Source organism: Anser cygnoides, chromosome 21, assembly GCF_040182565.1.
Source record: "Anser cygnoides isolate HZ-2024a breed goose chromosome 21, Taihu_goose_T2T_genome, whole genome shotgun sequence".
NCBI classification, from domain to species: Eukaryota; Metazoa; Chordata; class Aves; order Anseriformes; family Anatidae; genus Anser; species Anser cygnoides.
In genome coordinates this window covers 2,063,584-2,080,254 of record NC_089893.1, presented here as the reverse complement: position 1 = coordinate 2,080,254, position 16,671 = coordinate 2,063,584, and the positions used below count along the sequence as shown (strand labels likewise).

At 44.9% G+C, this 16,671-nt stretch overlaps 1 protein-coding gene across 1 annotated transcript; it reads left to right on the top strand.

Moving 5' to 3' along the window:
• The first annotated feature begins 330 nt into the window (after window positions 1-330).
• Window positions 331-16,241, top strand: HYOU1 (hypoxia up-regulated 1). The gene is made up of 24 exons (XM_066981193.1): window positions 331-487; window positions 748-841; window positions 2,153-2,231; window positions 2,628-2,782; window positions 2,882-2,958; window positions 3,549-3,730; window positions 4,346-4,461; window positions 5,237-5,420; window positions 5,892-6,026; window positions 6,955-7,037; window positions 7,134-7,266; window positions 7,587-7,774; window positions 8,007-8,145; window positions 8,254-8,314; window positions 9,046-9,128; window positions 9,745-9,939; window positions 10,369-10,568; window positions 11,242-11,329; window positions 11,723-11,845; window positions 12,268-12,401; window positions 12,921-13,005; window positions 13,441-13,693; window positions 14,524-14,604; window positions 15,142-16,241. The coding sequence occupies exons 1-24, from the start codon at window positions 424-426 to the stop codon at window positions 15,201-15,203; spliced, it is 2,994 nt and encodes a 997-aa protein (XP_066837294.1). The 5' UTR covers window positions 331-423; the 3' UTR covers window positions 15,204-16,241.
• The last annotated feature ends 430 nt before the right edge of the window (window positions 16,242-16,671 follow it).

Here is a 16,671-nt window from a genome sequence, read left to right as displayed (position 1 = left end):
CGAGGCGTCTCCCGGCCGCCAGGGGGCGCTCGCGGGCCGGGCGGGCCGCACGTGGCTCTGCTGTCGTGAGGGCGCGTGCGCAAAGCGCCTCCGCGCACGCGGCCGCCCCTCTCTTCTCCCGGCGCCCCGCCCCGGCGCGCCCGGCCAATGGTGGCGGAGCTCCCGTCGGGCCCGCTTCCGGCTCTCCCCGACGTGGCCCAATGGGGGCGCGCGGGCCGCCTGATTGGCGTGCGGCGCCCGGCGCTGCCGCCCGCGCCAATGAGCTTGCGCCGCGTCCGGGCCGGGCGTTGCGCGAGGCGCGGGGCCGCGGGCGCAGCGGCGGCGGCGGCGGCGGCCGGCGGCGGGCAGGGGGGCCGGGCCGGGCCGGGCCGCGAGGGGCGGGCGGGGCGCTCCGGGGCCGCGCGCGGCGGCGGCGGCGAGGACATGGCGCGGGCGCCCTGCTGGGCGCTGGGCTGGCTGCTGCTCGCCTGCCTCCTGCCGCGGGCAGGTACGTGCGGGCACGGGGCTGCGCGCGGCGGGGCCTGGGCCGGGCCGCGGACGCAGCGGGGGCTGGCGCCGGGCGGGGGTCTCCCCGCGGCTCTCGGGGCGGGCCGGGGCGGCCAGCCGGGGCCGCGGCTCCCGGGGGCGCTCGGGGGACTCGTGCCGCGGGAGCGTCCCGGCGGGCCCGGGGCTGCTCGGCGGGGAGCGGCGTCCGTCCCCTCCCGGAGCACGGGCACTTACCGCGTCTGCTTCCCTCGCGTGCCGCAGAGCCGCTGGCCGTGATGTCGGTGGACATGGGCAGCGAGTCGATGAAGATCGCCATCGTGAAGCCTGGCGTGCCGATGGAGATCGTCCTGAACAAGTAAGCAGCTGGTCCTGCGGCCCGGCCGAGTGCCGGTGCTGCGTGGGGCTGGGGCGGCCCGGGCTGCTGCTCACACGCGTTCCTAGCGGCTGTCTCGTGCTGGGGCCTGAGAGGTCATCGCAAACACCACTAGGAGTCAAAGTTTTGGGGTGGCGGGGGGTTCGGTTAGTTCTGTTTCAGTGTCATGTGGGGAACATCCCTGCTATCTAATTTAGGATTGCCTGAATTCAGTCCTAGCGCTTCCGAGCATGGCTGAGCGGCTGTGGAGTGCCGACCTGAGCAGCAGGGCAGCAGATCAGCCTTTACGCTTGTCTTAGGGGTGCTGAGTTGAGCTTTGGGCGCATTGTAAGCAAGCGACCCGAGGTCTGTTTAATTGATAATGCGTTGTGATACAGATGTGAAAGAGCGTAGTATCATCTTCCTGCATATACCGTTAAGAAGCCAGATTCTCAGTTCTCCATAATGGAACACGAAAGTAGGTTTGTGTTGCTGCTCAGAACCCACAGTCACTTGTGAAGCAAATAAAAGTCATCTTTCACTTGGCTGCTGTTGCTGCCACCAGTCCTCAAGACACTGAATGGAAAAAACATGGATGGGAGAGGATTTTTGATCAGGAGCATCCTTGCTTTCTGGGAGTCTAGACTCAGGTAATAAGTGTGTTTTTCACCTAGCTCCCTGAAACGTGGCAGTCATTGACAGAATGAGGGAACTGTCTTGATTCCCTCATTGGTGGAGGGAAGCAAAAATTATGCAAGTTTTGTCTAATTACGAAGTAGCCCATTCTAGAACATTGCTTGTGAGTCTGTCTTCTTCGCGTCAAGTCATTTTGTTGTAGCCTTACGATAGACAGCTGCTAACGTGTTAAAAAGTATTCAGAAGTGGGTAGCGTGCAGAAGTATTTATGAACTTAGTGGACAACTTCAAGCCATTTGATAGTTATCATAATGAAATCATCATCTTAGTGTTTTCATACTTGGATTTGTAGCAGAAATGATTCATCTCTTGTTAAGTAGTTTAGTGCTATGGGAAAAATTATACAACTCCACAACTTCAGCTGTTAATTTGAAAGATAGCTGTCTGTGTTTTGGTCAAGTGTGTTAGTTGCGGTTGTCATGAAGAACATTGGAAGATATGAAAGTTCTGAAGAGAGATGTTGCTATTTGCAGCTCTTTCGATTAATAGAGCTGGTCTTCCTCTCTGTAGGTGGTATCTGAGAATCTTTTAGTCTTTCTGGAAAGTAATCGCTACCCTTTGTCGCTAGGACCTCTGTATTGACCGTTCACCTTTATTGCTGTTTTTTTTCCTGTATAGGGAATCGCGAAGGAAAACACCTGTGGCTGTTTCTTTGAAGGAAAATGAACGTCTCTTTGGTGATAGTGCACTAGGAATGGTAAGAGTTCACGTTGCTTCTTATGCCAGCTGCAGTTCATGTACATGAGAAGGTGTGTTCCCACAGTTGGGTTCTAATAAATGATAAATATCTATTGATTGATATCTAAATTAATATCTAATTGATATTGATTGATATCTAAATGATAAATATCTATTTTATTTATCATAAAAATGATAAATATCTAAATTAAGAGGAAGTTTTATTTCTTGCCCTGTACTTGCTTTCTTATCTCCTTGGTGTTTTGCTGGCTTTCTCTACCAGCTCTTTGTGTACCAGGCTTGTGTTCCAAAATCCCATCACAAGAATTGTTCACCATGTAGATTGGGAGAGGTTTGTCTAACAGCAGGAAGGACAAATAAATGCAGTTGGGTGATTTATTCTTTCTTTCTGTAGTCTATAAGGACCCCCAAGGTGGCATTCAGATACTTTCAGGATCTTTTGGGTAAGCACATCAACAACCCCCAAGTGGCGCTGTACCAGACCCGGTTCCCAGAACATGAACTGGTGGAGGATGAAAAGAGACAGACAGTTATCTTCAAGCTATCCCAGTAAGTGACTGCTTCTGGGTTCCTTGTGAGTGGGACTTTTGCTATTGGACTTATGTAGCTGACTCTGTTGTAACTTCCTTTCTTCTCTGTTTCTTGTAGGGTGGTACAGTATTCTCCAGAGGAAATGCTTGGTATGGTCCTGAACTATTCACGTGGTCTGGCTGAGGAATTTGCAGGTTGGAAGGACTTACGTTTCTTACAGTACTTGCATATGTTTGTGTATTATAAAATGTGAATGGAGACAGAAGGTGTCTGGAAAACCCATGGTTTCTTAGAAATGGGATGTTGGGTCATCTTAGAAACAGGATGTTTCCATGCTGTGGTGGTAATGAGATCACAAAGTAATGAAAATTACAGGTCAATTTAGATTGATGTGTTTCATTTGTGGCATTACTGGGAAGCTGTATGATGTTCGGTAACATCAGAGCCAGTCCAAATACTTTTTACTCTGGAGAATGAATGCAGTTTATTGATGAAGTAAGGTTCCATTGAAGATCATATCTGCTACAATTTAAGGCATTTGAGATAATTTTGACACATGAAAGTCAAGCAGTAGATTAGTGGCTTTATGAGAATCTGAAAAGTCTGCTTGATTTAAACAGGGAACGGAGTAATCTCTAATGATACTAGCTGCTGATGTTGCTTCGGGATTGAGTTATGTAGGGGTCTTTAGCTTGGATTCTCTGGTTTTGCTACCGTCATTCCATTATGTTGTCTTTGCATGTGGCTACTCTGATGAAAAAACGTCTTCCACCAACTCTTTCAGAGCAACCCATCAAGGATGCAGTGATCACTGTTCCCACCTACTTCAACCAGGCGGAGAGGAGGGCAGTTCTGCATGCCGCTCGCATGGCTGACTTGAAGGTTCTGCAGCTGATCAATGACAACACTGCTGTAGCATTGAATTACGGAGTTTTTAGGAGGAAAGACATCAATGCCACAGCACAGGTAGGTGTAGCTGGGAGATAGTCCCATGCAAGTGCATGCAGGCAGGGGAGAAAGCGCTGCAGATAAAATCAAAAAGGCCTTAACAGTGAGGAAGTGGACTTGCTGTTCAGCCAGTGTCCTCTGTTTTCATGTGTTCATCAACAAGATGAAGATGTGAAATCCTGTGTGAATGTGGTAGAGCCTTAAAAGCCTCAGAGCTTCTGGAGTGAAGGCCAGGTGGCTGGAAGTTCCCATCTTGAAAAAGTGTGTGTTTCTTGCCCGTCAGCTGGTGGGGAGTAACATTAGCATTTTTTTTTTTTTTAAGGTCTTGGAAGACTGACTCTGAAATAGTTGATTTTCCTGAGGTTTAAGAAACTTTTAAAGAGCAAAGCTTTGATTTCTGATTTACAAAATGGGTGAAAATTTTTTCATGTCTATCTGTGTCAGGCATGACCCTGCACATCTCCTTAGTTTGATCGAGGTACGAGTCCTGCATCTCTGTCATATGGTATAAAGCCAGTCTAGGGAATAGACATAGCCTTGGCCTGTATCAAACTTGGAAAGCCATGTGTTCTTTCCTTATTCATGGGGGATATCCAAGTGTTTCTGCTTCACCGTCCTAGCTTCTCTTTTCAGAATATCATGTTTTACGACATGGGAGCAGGAAGCACCGTTTGTACTATTGTTACGTATCAGACAGTGAAAACTAAGGACTCGGGAACCCAACCTCAATTGCAGATCCAGGGCATTGGGTAAGAATTCAACACAAGTTGCGCAAAACCTGAAGGTCTCAGGAAAGAAATCATTTGTTTCACAGTCTCTTCTAAACATAGAAAGTTTGAATGAGACTTCAGCATGGTAATTTGGATCATAAAGTGGGAAGAATGTAGAGTGAGAAGACTACAGTTGTTAATAATTCTTACATCACTGCAGAAGGTAGCTGAGAAATTGAAGGAGCCCAGGAGGCAATCAGTATACTTAGTCTGTTTCAGGCTTTTTTTTTTTTTTTTAATACAGCCTCAACCCATTTTAATGTAATTCCATTTGATAAGATCTTACAGAAGTAGAGGGTGTCAGTTGGAAAAAGTGGAATATCCTTCTGGAGAGGAACAAAAATGCACTGCAGTTAAACGTTGCCAAATAACGAGGGGGATGCTGTAGATGTCCAGCTCAGCAATTTTAACTCTGAAAACACTTATACTACTGTTTTCGATAAAATACCTGGGACCTGACACAGTTATCCCTTGGCTTCTCAGCTGTTTGATGGGCTTAGCAATAAGGCCTTTACCATACATACGATGAAATTTTTTGTACAATGGCTACTGTGGTGGTGAATCTTTCTTTTCTTGGCTTATGTAAGATGTTCTTTTTGGAGCAACTGTCATTCTTTTGCAGACACAGCTAATAGTACTTCAGCTATTTTTGACCACTTTCTGCTTGGCATAGTTGTGAAATAATACATGAGGTTTGTTTGCTTTCAGCTTGTTTTAATTTATTATATCCTGGTTCTTTTTTTTTTCTTTCCAGGTTTGACCGTACTCTTGGGGGTTTAGAGATGGAGCTTCGTCTCCGGGATTATTTGGCAAAGCTCTTTAATGATCAACATCCCTCAAAAGATGTCCGAAAGAATCCCCGGGCCATGGCCAAACTACTAAAGGAGGCCAATCGTCTGAAAACTGTCCTGAGTGCAAATGCTGACCATGTGGCACAGGTATGACTTTTTGTTGCAGGGTTTCCAGAGTTCTTGGGACTGAGGGTGGGATGATGTTATTTAGATTAATTATCTAATAAATAGTTAAATATTAATAAAGCATAACTGTTTCTCTGCAGTGTCAGTATGCTGAGAAGCATCACTCCCAGTATTTCAGAGGTGGTGGCACTGGCAGTTATTCTAAACTTGTGCCCACTTAGTAGCACTACTGATCAAATTAATGTATTGGGTAAAAGTTAGCTGTGCGAAGCTTGGTAAACAAACTTTCACAATGTCTGAGAGAAGCTGTCTGTTATGTCTGCATTCTGTCTTCTCGTCACCTTAGCAATTGTAGGGTTCAGATGAAGTGCAGTCAAGTTATGGGTGCATTAACAAAGCTGGAACTTTTTGCACACTGGGCAAAGCAAGCAAAGATTTTTGCTTGTAGAATGCTCCATGGATATTAACATCTTATTTTTTTTCCCCCAACAGATTGAGGGGCTACTGGATGATATTGACTTCAAGGCCAAAGTCTCAAGGCAAGAATTTGAGGATTTGTGCTCTGACTTGTTTCAACGAGTCCCAGGACCTGTGCAACAGGCTCTGAGCAGCGCAGAAATGAAACTGGTATGTTTAGGAATCCATTAAGAAGCCTGAAGGTTTCCATTTGTGGAGCTGCTGTCACGTCATGATCAAAGCATCAGTGACTGTGTTATTTACAAGGCATCAGCACTGCTGAGAGGTACAGATGCCTGCTGTTGTAGTAGACAGTGGTGTTGGTGCTGCAGAGAAGTTACTTTTTGCAGTGTCATGCAGGAGTCTGTTGTGGCTCTCTGCACTATCTACCAGAAATAAGGTAGTTGGAGGAGTGTTTTCTTTCTGTTAAAAAAATCTGTGTTCTTGGGCTGTAGGTTTTAAAGGCTGGTCTTTCCTTGTTTTGTCTGGGATGCTGGTTCTGGTCTCTCTTCTGAAGTTTTAATCTTAAACTGCTTGGAAACAGAATTGCTGCTGTTCAGGCTTCTTGTTTGAGCGCTCCTTTTAGAAGCCCTGTTCCTGACTGCAGTTGGACCAAATGTGATGCAGTCATTTGGAGAGACTTATTGTGCTGCTAAATGCTCACATTCCAGAACGCCAGCGTACTCTTGAGCATCTTTTGGCTACTGTATTCAAAGCAAGACATTGATTCACCTCTTAGAGGCCGGGTTTCCGTCTGTTCTGGTCCAGCTTGCTGTCTGAGTCATTGGCTCCTCTGGCATAAACTGTAGTTTGTTTAATTCTAAATTAAGTTCAGGTGACTTTTAGCAGTGGCCATATCAACCATGTTTGACAGACCTGATTCCAGGTTCCTATTGCTGGCATGGCCTCACATCAGCCTGTCTGAGACCTCAGGCACTGACCTGCATTAGGACTGCAGCATGTAGTGCAGCATGTAGCATGGTTGTTCTTAAAGCACCGCATCAGAGTGCGATGTCCGGGGAAGAACCATAAGGAAGCCCTGAACTTAGCTTTCCAAAATTGCTTTCTCAAAGACAAGGTGACTGTTTCCAATCCCTAGGATGGAATTGACCAGGTGATTCTAGTTGGCGGTGCCACACGGGTCCCCAAAGTGCAGGAAGTTTTGCTGAAAGCTGTGGGCAAGTGAGTATGTGAGGCCCCCTAGTATGTCTCCTATTGACAAATTACTGCTCATGGCAGTGGCTGCAAAGCTCATGTCTTTTGCTTTTCACTTCATAGAGAAGAACTGGGCAAGAATATCAATGCTGATGAGGCTGCAGCTATGGGTGCAGTCTACCAGGCAGCTGCTCTGAGCAAAGCCTTTAAGGTGAAGCCTTTTGTGGTTCGAGACGCAGCTATGTTTCCTATCCAGGTAACCCTTGGCTTGCCTTCTTTTGTAAAAGATGTGGGTAAATGGGGCTATGTTGGGAGAAATGTTCCAGGTGACCTATTGGATTTTTTTGAGCAAGGAAGCTATGGAGATTTTTCTGCAAATCTAATAAAGAAAACAGAATAAATATTTAGTAATACAGAAGTGATATATCTAAGAAGTCAGGAATACAGAAATCTCTGTTGAAAAACACATACCTGTTCCCCAACTTTTGCATGAGGTAGGACAGTCAAATGCTGTGGAAGCCTCTAACATAGGATGCTGTAAAGGCAGCTGGTAGTTGTTTCGTCTTTGTGTTGCAGGTGGAGTTTACTCGTGAAGTTGAGGAAGATGATAAATCCAAGAGTTTAAAGCATAATAAGAGGATTTTGTTCCAGCGCATGGCACCCTATCCACAGCGTAAAGTTATCACTTTCAACCGCTACACAGATGACTTTGAGTTCTATGTCAACTATGGAGATCTGTCTTTCCTGAACCAGGATGACTTGCGGTGAGTTGAGTTCAGCAACAGAGCAGACAGCCCCATGAGAGTGCAGTGTGCCCAGCCTATGTATCTGACTGGCCACTAGTACGTATTTGCAGATTGGTTCTCCAAATTGTTTTAGAAAACCGAACAACACTGGTTCCTTGCTTAGTGCAGTTGTCCAATGCTGTGGATGTGAGAAATGGTTAGCTGTTCTGCATCTTAAGTTTAATCACTTTCTGCTTTTGTCTATCATCAGGATTTTTGGATCTCTCAATCTCACTACTGTGAGGTTAAAGGGAGTTGGAGACAGTTTCAAGAAGCACTCAGATTACGAGTCCAAAGGCATCAAAGCTCACTTCAATATGGATGAGAGCGGAGTACTAAGTCTTGACCGGGTAAGCCCTGTTGTGATGTTCATCAACCTGTCTATCTTCCCAGTTCTGTCCTTGTTTATGCTAGTGATGGTCCCTTCTTAAAACTAATTCTATGCTCACCTCTCCAAGGTGGAATCTGTGTTTGAGACCTTGGTGGAAGACAAACCGGAGGAGGAGTCAACTCTAACAAGTAAATGCTGAACTTTAATATTCATACTGACTTTTTTTTTATTAGCAGTATCTGGGATTACTATAAGCGTACTGTTTCTCTGAGCACAGCAAGCACCATGTATTTGAGGGGTGGAAATTAGACAGTTAACCATAGTCTCTGATATCAATAGCTCCAGAGCACACAGAAGCCCTGTGCAAGTGGCTTCTGGGTGCTGCAAGGAGCTCTGAGATGTCATACGTTCCTAAGGTGACTATTGCATGCATTGCAACTTGAAAAATAGGTGTTCTTGTTCATTTACATCTGATCATTTCAGGAGGTCTGTCCTGAAGGGAAGTCCTGCATCCGCAACCCTGCAACATTCTCCCTTCAGGTTGTCTGGGTCATGATGCTGTCATCTGTGCTTTGCACTTCTTGAATTTTAGAGAAAGTGCAAAGACTGCCTATACAGAGGAGTTGGAAACTGCATGTTTGGAGGTGAAGGGGAGAGATGGCTAATGCAGTCACAGGCTGAAGCTTGGAGCTTTTTAGCTGAAGTTACAAATTTGCAGAGGTGGAGGCCCAACTTCTGTGTGCATGCAGAAGTACAAAATAAGGTCAGGAAGAATGAGGTTCTGCAGTGTATGTAGCAAACCTGTTGGGAAGCTCCTTGGTAATCATTACAGTTGTGAGGGAAAGAACTGATCGCTGAAGAGGGCTTACTTCTTCCTTCGGAAATACGGTGTTCTGGACTTTTTGTCTCCTATTGACAGAACTTGGAAACACAATCTCAAGCCTGTTTGGGGGTGGTGGCCATACACCAGAGACTGGAGAGAACCTGACAGACTCAGTTCAGGTGAGCCCCAGGGTGACTGCCCTGACAGTTAGGTGGAAGGAAGTCCCTAGGTCTTGCTATGGCTGCAAAAGAGGCAGCAAATTCACGTGAGCAGAATTCAAGGTGTCTGGCAGGGTGTCAGAACTTCTAAATATGTACTTTTGAGAAAGTCCTGTATTCCTCTGAAATTGATGCATTTAAAGAAACTTGTGGTCTTTTGGTGGCAAGTCCAGCAGTGGTGGACTAACATTACAGGAGTTGCTTCTGTCGAAGTGTCTTGTTTCTAAATTGTTCTGGTGACATATAGATACGTTTCTGTGTGTGCTGTTAGTATAAGCGTCTAGGAGGCTACTTGTTTTCTTCTGGGCAATATAGGCACAACTGCGGTTTCACTGGCAGTACTGATTTGGTTTCCTTCCAGTGAGATGAAAGTTCTGTGCCATGGATTCATGTTCTGCACTGAAGTGTCTCTTAATATTCTGCCTCTATCCCACCTCATACAGTCCCTCATTAATGTCTGCTTTCTCTGTGAATGCTGTGTTTTTGCAGAGAATTACCTGTTCTGTGAAATGTTTGCATGGAATTTCTACTCAAAAACTTTCTTTTGTTTTCCCCTGTACTTGCCTGTGGTGGTCAGGAAGAAGAAGAAAGCCTAGCAGAAACAGCTAAAGAAGAGCAGGCAGTGAAACAAGGCCAGAAGAGCAGTGCAGAAGATGCTGGTGAAGAGCAGGGAGAAGAGAAACAGCAGTCACCACTTCCAGATCAGGCAGAAAGTACCCCTCTGAAAGAAGAACCACAAAAAAAGGAAGAAGGCGAGAAATTAGAGTCTCAGGTAAGCATCGGGTTGAAAGAATGGGACTGAGACTTTGGTGTCTGAGGGGTACATTTGGAGCAAATAAATACCTATTGTTTTGCAGTGTTCAGTGGCATTCTTTCTCTATTAATGGCCTGCCTTGGAAAAAGTTTAGTTAGTCTTCAGTTGCAGGATGGACATCTCTTTTCTACTAAAGCCTCTCTTTGTCCTTTATTCCTTCTTAAGTTGTCAGTGTCTTGTCTGCATACAGAATTCCTGTGGAAATGCGTTGATGCATTCTTCCATTTACGTCCTGCAGATATGCCCAAGATTTCTTCTTACTTGCTTGGGCAGTCTTTGGTAACTAGGTCCTTCGAATTCAGTTGCATTAGAAACATCTTTCAGGCTATTACTGGAACACAATGCAAATCTGTCTGCTTGTCTGAAAATTTATCTTGTCTGTTACAGGATCCCAAAGAAAATAGAGAAACTATGAAAGAAGAAGAACCATCCAAAAGTTCTGGTGCAAGCACAGCTACTAAAACAGAGGAAGAGAAGAAAATCAAAGCACCCAAGAAGCAAAAGCTTGTCCATGAAATCACCATGGAACTGGATGTAAATGATGTGCCTGATCTGTTAGAGGATGAACTGAAGAGCTCAATGAAAAAGTATGTTTTCAATAGCTCTGCCTGGTTAAAGCTCTAGATGAAGGAAGTGAGTTGCTTTGGGACAAAAGGAAGAGAGCTTCAAAAATTACCTCTTACCAATTTGTATTCCCTGTGCAGGAGTGACACCTTTTCTGTTCCCTTAAACTGATTTTCTTTGAGTGAAACATTCCGTCTTTGGTCCTTGATGCCTAATCTGGTCTTAGATTAGATTTCTGTCTTTGAGAGCTTCTTGAAATGAACCAGGGAAAAATATCTCCAAAGAAACTGTTGGCAACTCTGAATTGCCATGGCACATGTCTGCATTCTGGGACTGCAATACTTAATGTAGAGATCACACTCAACCTAACAGAGCTCTTGGTGTAAGCAGAGGTAGCAGCAGCCAGAGAAACGTTACGCAAATAGTAAAATTTGTTATAGTGCTGCTGGATTTCTTGAGTCAAAGAGTGTTTCTGGTTTTAAATAGTCAATGCTGTATGAGTTTTGTGACTTCAAAACTAGAAGGATTCTGCGCTGTCTCTCTCCCTTTAGTTGAATCTTTTCCACCTGTCACCTTCCTCTCCTAGAGATGGAGGATTGAAGGAATGGTGATTACTCAAACTGGTGTATATGATGTGGTGCTCATCTAAAGGCACTTACTTTACTACCTTTGATTTCTGCTCTGTTCACATGCTAGACTCCAAGACTTGACAGTCAGAGACCTAGAGAAACAGGAAAGAGAAAAATCAGCCAACAGCTTGGAGTCCTTCATCTTTGAGACCCAGGTAAGACAGGGATATAAAGAAATGAGAATTCCTGGAACATGGGTAGAAGTGGCTTGTGTAGTTTGGCTGATCTGGATGCAGGGTTCTTTGAGCTGATTGGAAGAGCCTGGTTCTAATCCTTCAGTCACCTTCTCTAACGTTAGGCCTCCCAAGCCCATGTGGAATTGAGAGGTTTCCTAAATGCAGAATGAACTTCAGCACATCTACCATCATGCACATAGAAATGCTGGGAGCAGGAGCTCAGATTTGGGAGGGTTGAATGAAAATCTCCTAATCGATGCATGCAGTATGCCTGGACTTCAGAGTGCATCCCAGTTACTAGTGGGTGACCTGGTGGCTTTTCCTTTCACACTCAGTGTTGTTTGAAGGGAATGCTTGCATTGTTCTTTTCAGGACAAGCTTTACCAAGAAGAGTATCAGTTTGTCTCAACAGAGGAGGAGAGAGAAGAAATTTCGAAAAAACTTAGTGAAGCTTCAAATTGGATGGAGGAGGAGGGCTATGCAGCTGCAACTAAGGTATTGCTGCATGGAGTTGAGATACCAGTCTGCTATAACTGACATAGAAATCATCATATGGGCTGACAGAGTATAGATCCATCTTGACTCTTTATAATCTAGTTCTTGAAAATTTCTTGCTTCTGCAGTGCACAGATGTAATATGTATTAGTTCTTCCAACCATATGGATGTGTGGTTGGACATATTCCGTTGACCGTTCAATGTGTATGAATGGTCTTCAACAGCATTAGCAGTAACCTGTTGATTTTGCGTAAAGCTTAGTCACGTGGCTTTTATTTTATTTTACTGTACGGAAATGGTGTATTTAATAGAGAATTACAAAACTGCAAGTTTTATCTTCTGGGGTTTACAGTGTTCACAAGGGAAAGAGTTAGAGACTGGGCAAGCTAATTGTCTGCTTTCTGCTCTCCCCCTTTTGCAGGAGCTGAAAGACAAGCTTTCAGAGCTGAAGAAGCTTTGTAGGAACCTCTTTTTCCGTGTCGAGGAAAGGAGAAAATGGCCAGAACGCCTGGCTGCCCTGGAGAGTCTGCTTAACCACTCAAACATCTTCCTCAAGTAAGAGCAAGCTGTTAGGAATAAGAGTTGTGCAGCTCATAACATAAGGGATGCCAGCAGGACTTGTCCAGATTGAATGTGTTCTGAAAGTCGCTAGTGCTTGTGAGGAAAGATACCCAAAACTCAGCTTCCTTAGCACTTGGTTCTGCAAAACATGTTAACAGAAGTGTGCAAACTGTTTAAACTGGAAGAAGAGGAAGCGTCCAATGCTATACACACTATTTCCAAGCAGACTTTTTTTCCCTCTTGGTTCTATGGTCTCAGCTTTTTGAGTCTTCCCTGTTCTTCTGTTGTTGTGATAGTTGCATTTGCTGACTATGTATTCCATTCCTAACATCCAGAGATAGATTTAGGACTCTTGTTTCCTGCAGCAGATGTTAGAAAGATAAGTGTAAAATGTGCTAATTTGGTATGTGCGGAGACTATTTATTACTGGTTTTTACTGGTGGTGTGAACTCCGAGTTGCCAATATATAATCTGTTTGGTTAAACAACAATAAACTTTCTTTTTGTCTTTAAGGGGAGCCCGCATGATTCCAGAGTCTGACCAGATATTCACGGAAGTGGAACTGGGTACGCTGGAAAAAGCAATCAATGAAACAATGGTAAATGGGTTGTGCTTCCCATTTCAAGAAGTAGCTACTGTACATTCACCCAAAGTCAGGGAATAGAGCATGCATGTCTTGTTTCCATGCCACCAGCAAACATTTTGTGTGTTTCAGTGTTTTCTAATCTTCTGTGTGACCCCAGAAAGCTCTAGGGGAATGTTTTTTTTGTGTTATGTGTGGACAGTTATCTCCAGGAGTGGTGGTATAGCCCAGTAATCTGGCTACATGGCTTTCAGAAGTAGCCATTGGGTTTTGAGGGTTCTGTTGCTTTTTGTCCTTTGTGTAACTAAGAAACTTGTAGAAATGCAACAATGAGCAGTGTTATCCTGAGCAATGTTAGAACACTCAGTTCCAGGAACTACGATGTATCACACTCTCAGTCACAACTCCTAAGAAACATCCAAAAAGCACCTTTCCCCTCCCTTCCCATAGATGTGGAAAAATGAGACACTGGCTGAACAGAAAAAGCTGTCTCCTGCTGAGAAACCTGTCCTGCTGTCCAAAGATATAGAGCTCAAGATAGCAGCCTTGGACAGGGAAGTGCAGTATCTTCTGAACAAGGCCAAATTTGCAAAACCCAAATCTAAAAAGGAGAAGAATGCCACAAAACCTGATTCAGGCAAGAATGCTACAGCAACCTCCGAGACTGAGAATACTATCCCTCCCACGGAGGGGAAGCAAGAAGGTAAGGAGTGGGTGGGAAGTGTGGCCTTAGTATTAGATAATTGCCATATAGTAACACATTTTTAAAAGGGAGCTAAATATGTGAAGACGCCAGTTAACTGATGAATCAAATGATTCTCCTAATTCTCAAAGACTTGGGAAAACCTAGGTATGACAGTCGTGTGTTTTTGTTGTGTTTTTTTTTTCCCCTCCCCAGCTCTCTGTTTCTGCTAGCTTTCTGAGAAGGAAGATTTATGTACTACCTAGGATACATCTTCCTATTTAGTATCTATCTCTTTGGCTGTCTGCCTTGTAAGAAAGATAAGCCAGCGGTTGCCTTCTGGATGTCTAGAAAAAATATTCATGGTTGTGTCCTACATCAAGAAATGCACTGAGCTGTTGATGAGAGAGGTTTGTAGCTTAGGTGGGCCCCAGAAAAACATCTGCCTGGGACGCTAAGGCTTGTTGTTTTCTGAACATTTTTTTAAAAAAGATCCTCAGGTTCTGAGTACCCCATTTCTTTTAAGTCTAGACTGCTGTTTGTCAGCAGAGTTGCCTGCTGGTTTCTCTTAAAGTCACAATTCCAAAGGTGGCTGGTCTGTAAGTAGATCTCCAAGGCATCTAAGGACATAAAGCCCAGAAGACAGACAGGGAGAAATAAGGAGCAGTTCTGTGACGTTCCTCTTGAGTGTCCTAGAGGGATCTACTGTCAGAGTGAGTTACTGGAATCCTGCTGAGACACTATGGCTGACTTTTTTGTAAACCTCGCTTGCTGCTGGTCACCTAATCTCCCTGCATCCAATTTCTGTGTATTTTCCCTTAACTTCTATGCTCTTTCTGCTTTATATATAGATAAACCTGAGGATATCAGTCCAGCTGAGGAACCTCCTACGGCTGAGAAAGCAATAGGTGATGAGCCTCAATCAGACTCCGGTGGGTATATGTTTGATCAGTGGTCTAGAACTTTGATAGCTACGAGTGCAGGCTTTTTTCATCCTAAAAGGATGTAGGATGTAGCAATATGATGAAAATCCTGATTATGGAGCAGTTCTTATTTCTGCAAAGAGGAAGATGAAAATTTTGGGTTTCTCACAGTTTTCAAATGTTCATTGTTCAGTGTGAGGTTACAATGTACCACTGCCTCAGCAGCTGATTTATGCCTCTGTCACAATAGTTTATAGCCAGTTCCTTAGGTGTAAGCCGGTCTTTGTTAAAGCTCTCTAGGAACTGATCTGCAGGTGCATGTTTTTCTGACAGTAGTATTGTGAAGACAACGATATTCAACAGGTGGAGGGTAGTAAGGTCTTCAGCTCTTTGGAGCTGAGTATCAGTTCCCAAAGCATTCCTCTGGCTTATGTAAATAGATCAAGAGTTCAGTGGAATACTTAATGAATGTCAGTGACTTTCAATGCTGCCTTGTATGCCGTAAAAGCTATTACAGTGTGTAACTGTGTTTATTTCATTACACAGGGTCCAAAAAAGAGAAGAAACTAGAAGCTGGAGGAGAAAGCAGGAAAAACGATGAGTTATAACACCCCTGAAATCCCACTAGTGTCAGCATCTATTTATTTCATCATTACTTTTTTTTTTTAATGGACCTAGTTAGTTCTGATGTAAATGGAACACAACAAACAGTCTGACAACACAATGGAATAGAGATGTAAATTTTTTTTTCTTTTTGGGGAATTTTCCGCTACTAACTTAGTGAATTTGGGTGTTGTTTTTTTTTTTGTTGTTCTTACATGTTTAAAGGTGGCCATGTGCTCACCAAGAATTGTCTCAGTTTCAGGACAGAAGTCACCAAAGTGACTTTTCTGTAGAGAGGAAACAGTTTAAGGAAGGTTTTAAGCCTTAGGAAGTAACTTGGAACATATGCTCTGTGCCACACCTCGTCTGGTGAAGATAGATGGGATTAATCCAGAAGCACATGTTGCTGAGGTGGTGTTGCATTAGCAAATGAGGTCCTAACTTAAGGAAATTGTGTGATTTCAACTGCTGGGAAGTGTATTCTCATTTGGATTCATATGAGAAACTGGAAAAGGGACTGGGGAGGCCGATGCTCTGTGCTTCAAGATAAGAATGTGTCTGCTTCCATAGGCTGTTATTAAAACTATCTCTATCCGTGCTCTGTAGCAGAGTCTGAAAACCGCGAAGTAAGATTTAACTAAAGGATTCAGTTTATTGTTTACTGTAAAATAAAAGTTCAGAAATTGCAAGACTGAATGCACAGGAGACTGAAAGAAGGTGGTAGTGCATCTTTTAGTCAGAACAACAAACAGTAGTTGACCAGAGAGGTGGCAGAGGGCTAGGCAAAAACAGAAGAAAACTGGCGAACTTAAGCTAACTATCCTCCTCCTTCAGTATCTTGTGTACTCGGACTGGCTCCATTGTGAAACTTCATGTCCTTGGCTGTGGTCTCCTAACTCCTTGGGAATGTTCATGCTGCTAAAATACACGAGTGAAGTCTTTGAATGACTTGCGCAAACACTTGTGAATGTGCATCTGATGTTGTTCTCCATTGGCCTATTCGACCAAAAATAAAAATGGCACTTCCAGACAGTCTCTAACAAGGGTGGTGGTTGCTTTGGAAAAGAGAAAGATTACTGAACTTTCTTTTATGTTTGAGTGGAGAACATCTGGTCCATCGTTATCTAAGGCATGCCTGCTTTCACAGTCTGGGCTTACTGACCCCGGGGAACTGCCTGGCCCCAGGCTCGGCCCCCTCATCCGTGAGGTGCTCTCAGCTGCCAGCTGACATACAGGCCTCCGGCTTTTTAGGCTTTGCTGCGGTGCCCAGCGCCACCGAGCGCCGGCCCCAGCAGTACGCGAGGAACGCGCCTCTAAGGCCAAGCCCTCCCCCGCGACTCGGGCCGAGGCCCGCGGCCGCGCTGCGGGAGCTGGGAGCAGGCCCGGGGCTGCGGGGCGCTGCGGGGCGGGGGCGGGCGGCGGGGCGCGGCCTGCGCCGCGGCGACCTTCGCGCGGTGCCGGAGTCCGCGCTCG

Excerpts from the sequence above, each read along its gene's own strand:
- HYOU1 (XM_066981193.1), top strand. The coding sequence starts at position 424 with ATGGCGCGGGCGCCCTGCTGGGCGCTGGGCTGGCTGCTGCTCGCCTGC. Across the intron at positions 5,421-5,891 it reads ATGCTGACCATGTGGCACAG|ATTGAGGGGCTACTGGATGA; the intron begins GTATGACTTTTT and ends TTCCCCCAACAG. Across the intron at positions 7,775-8,006 it reads CTGAACCAGGATGACTTGCG|GATTTTTGGATCTCTCAATC; the intron begins GTGAGTTGAGTT and ends GTCTATCATCAG.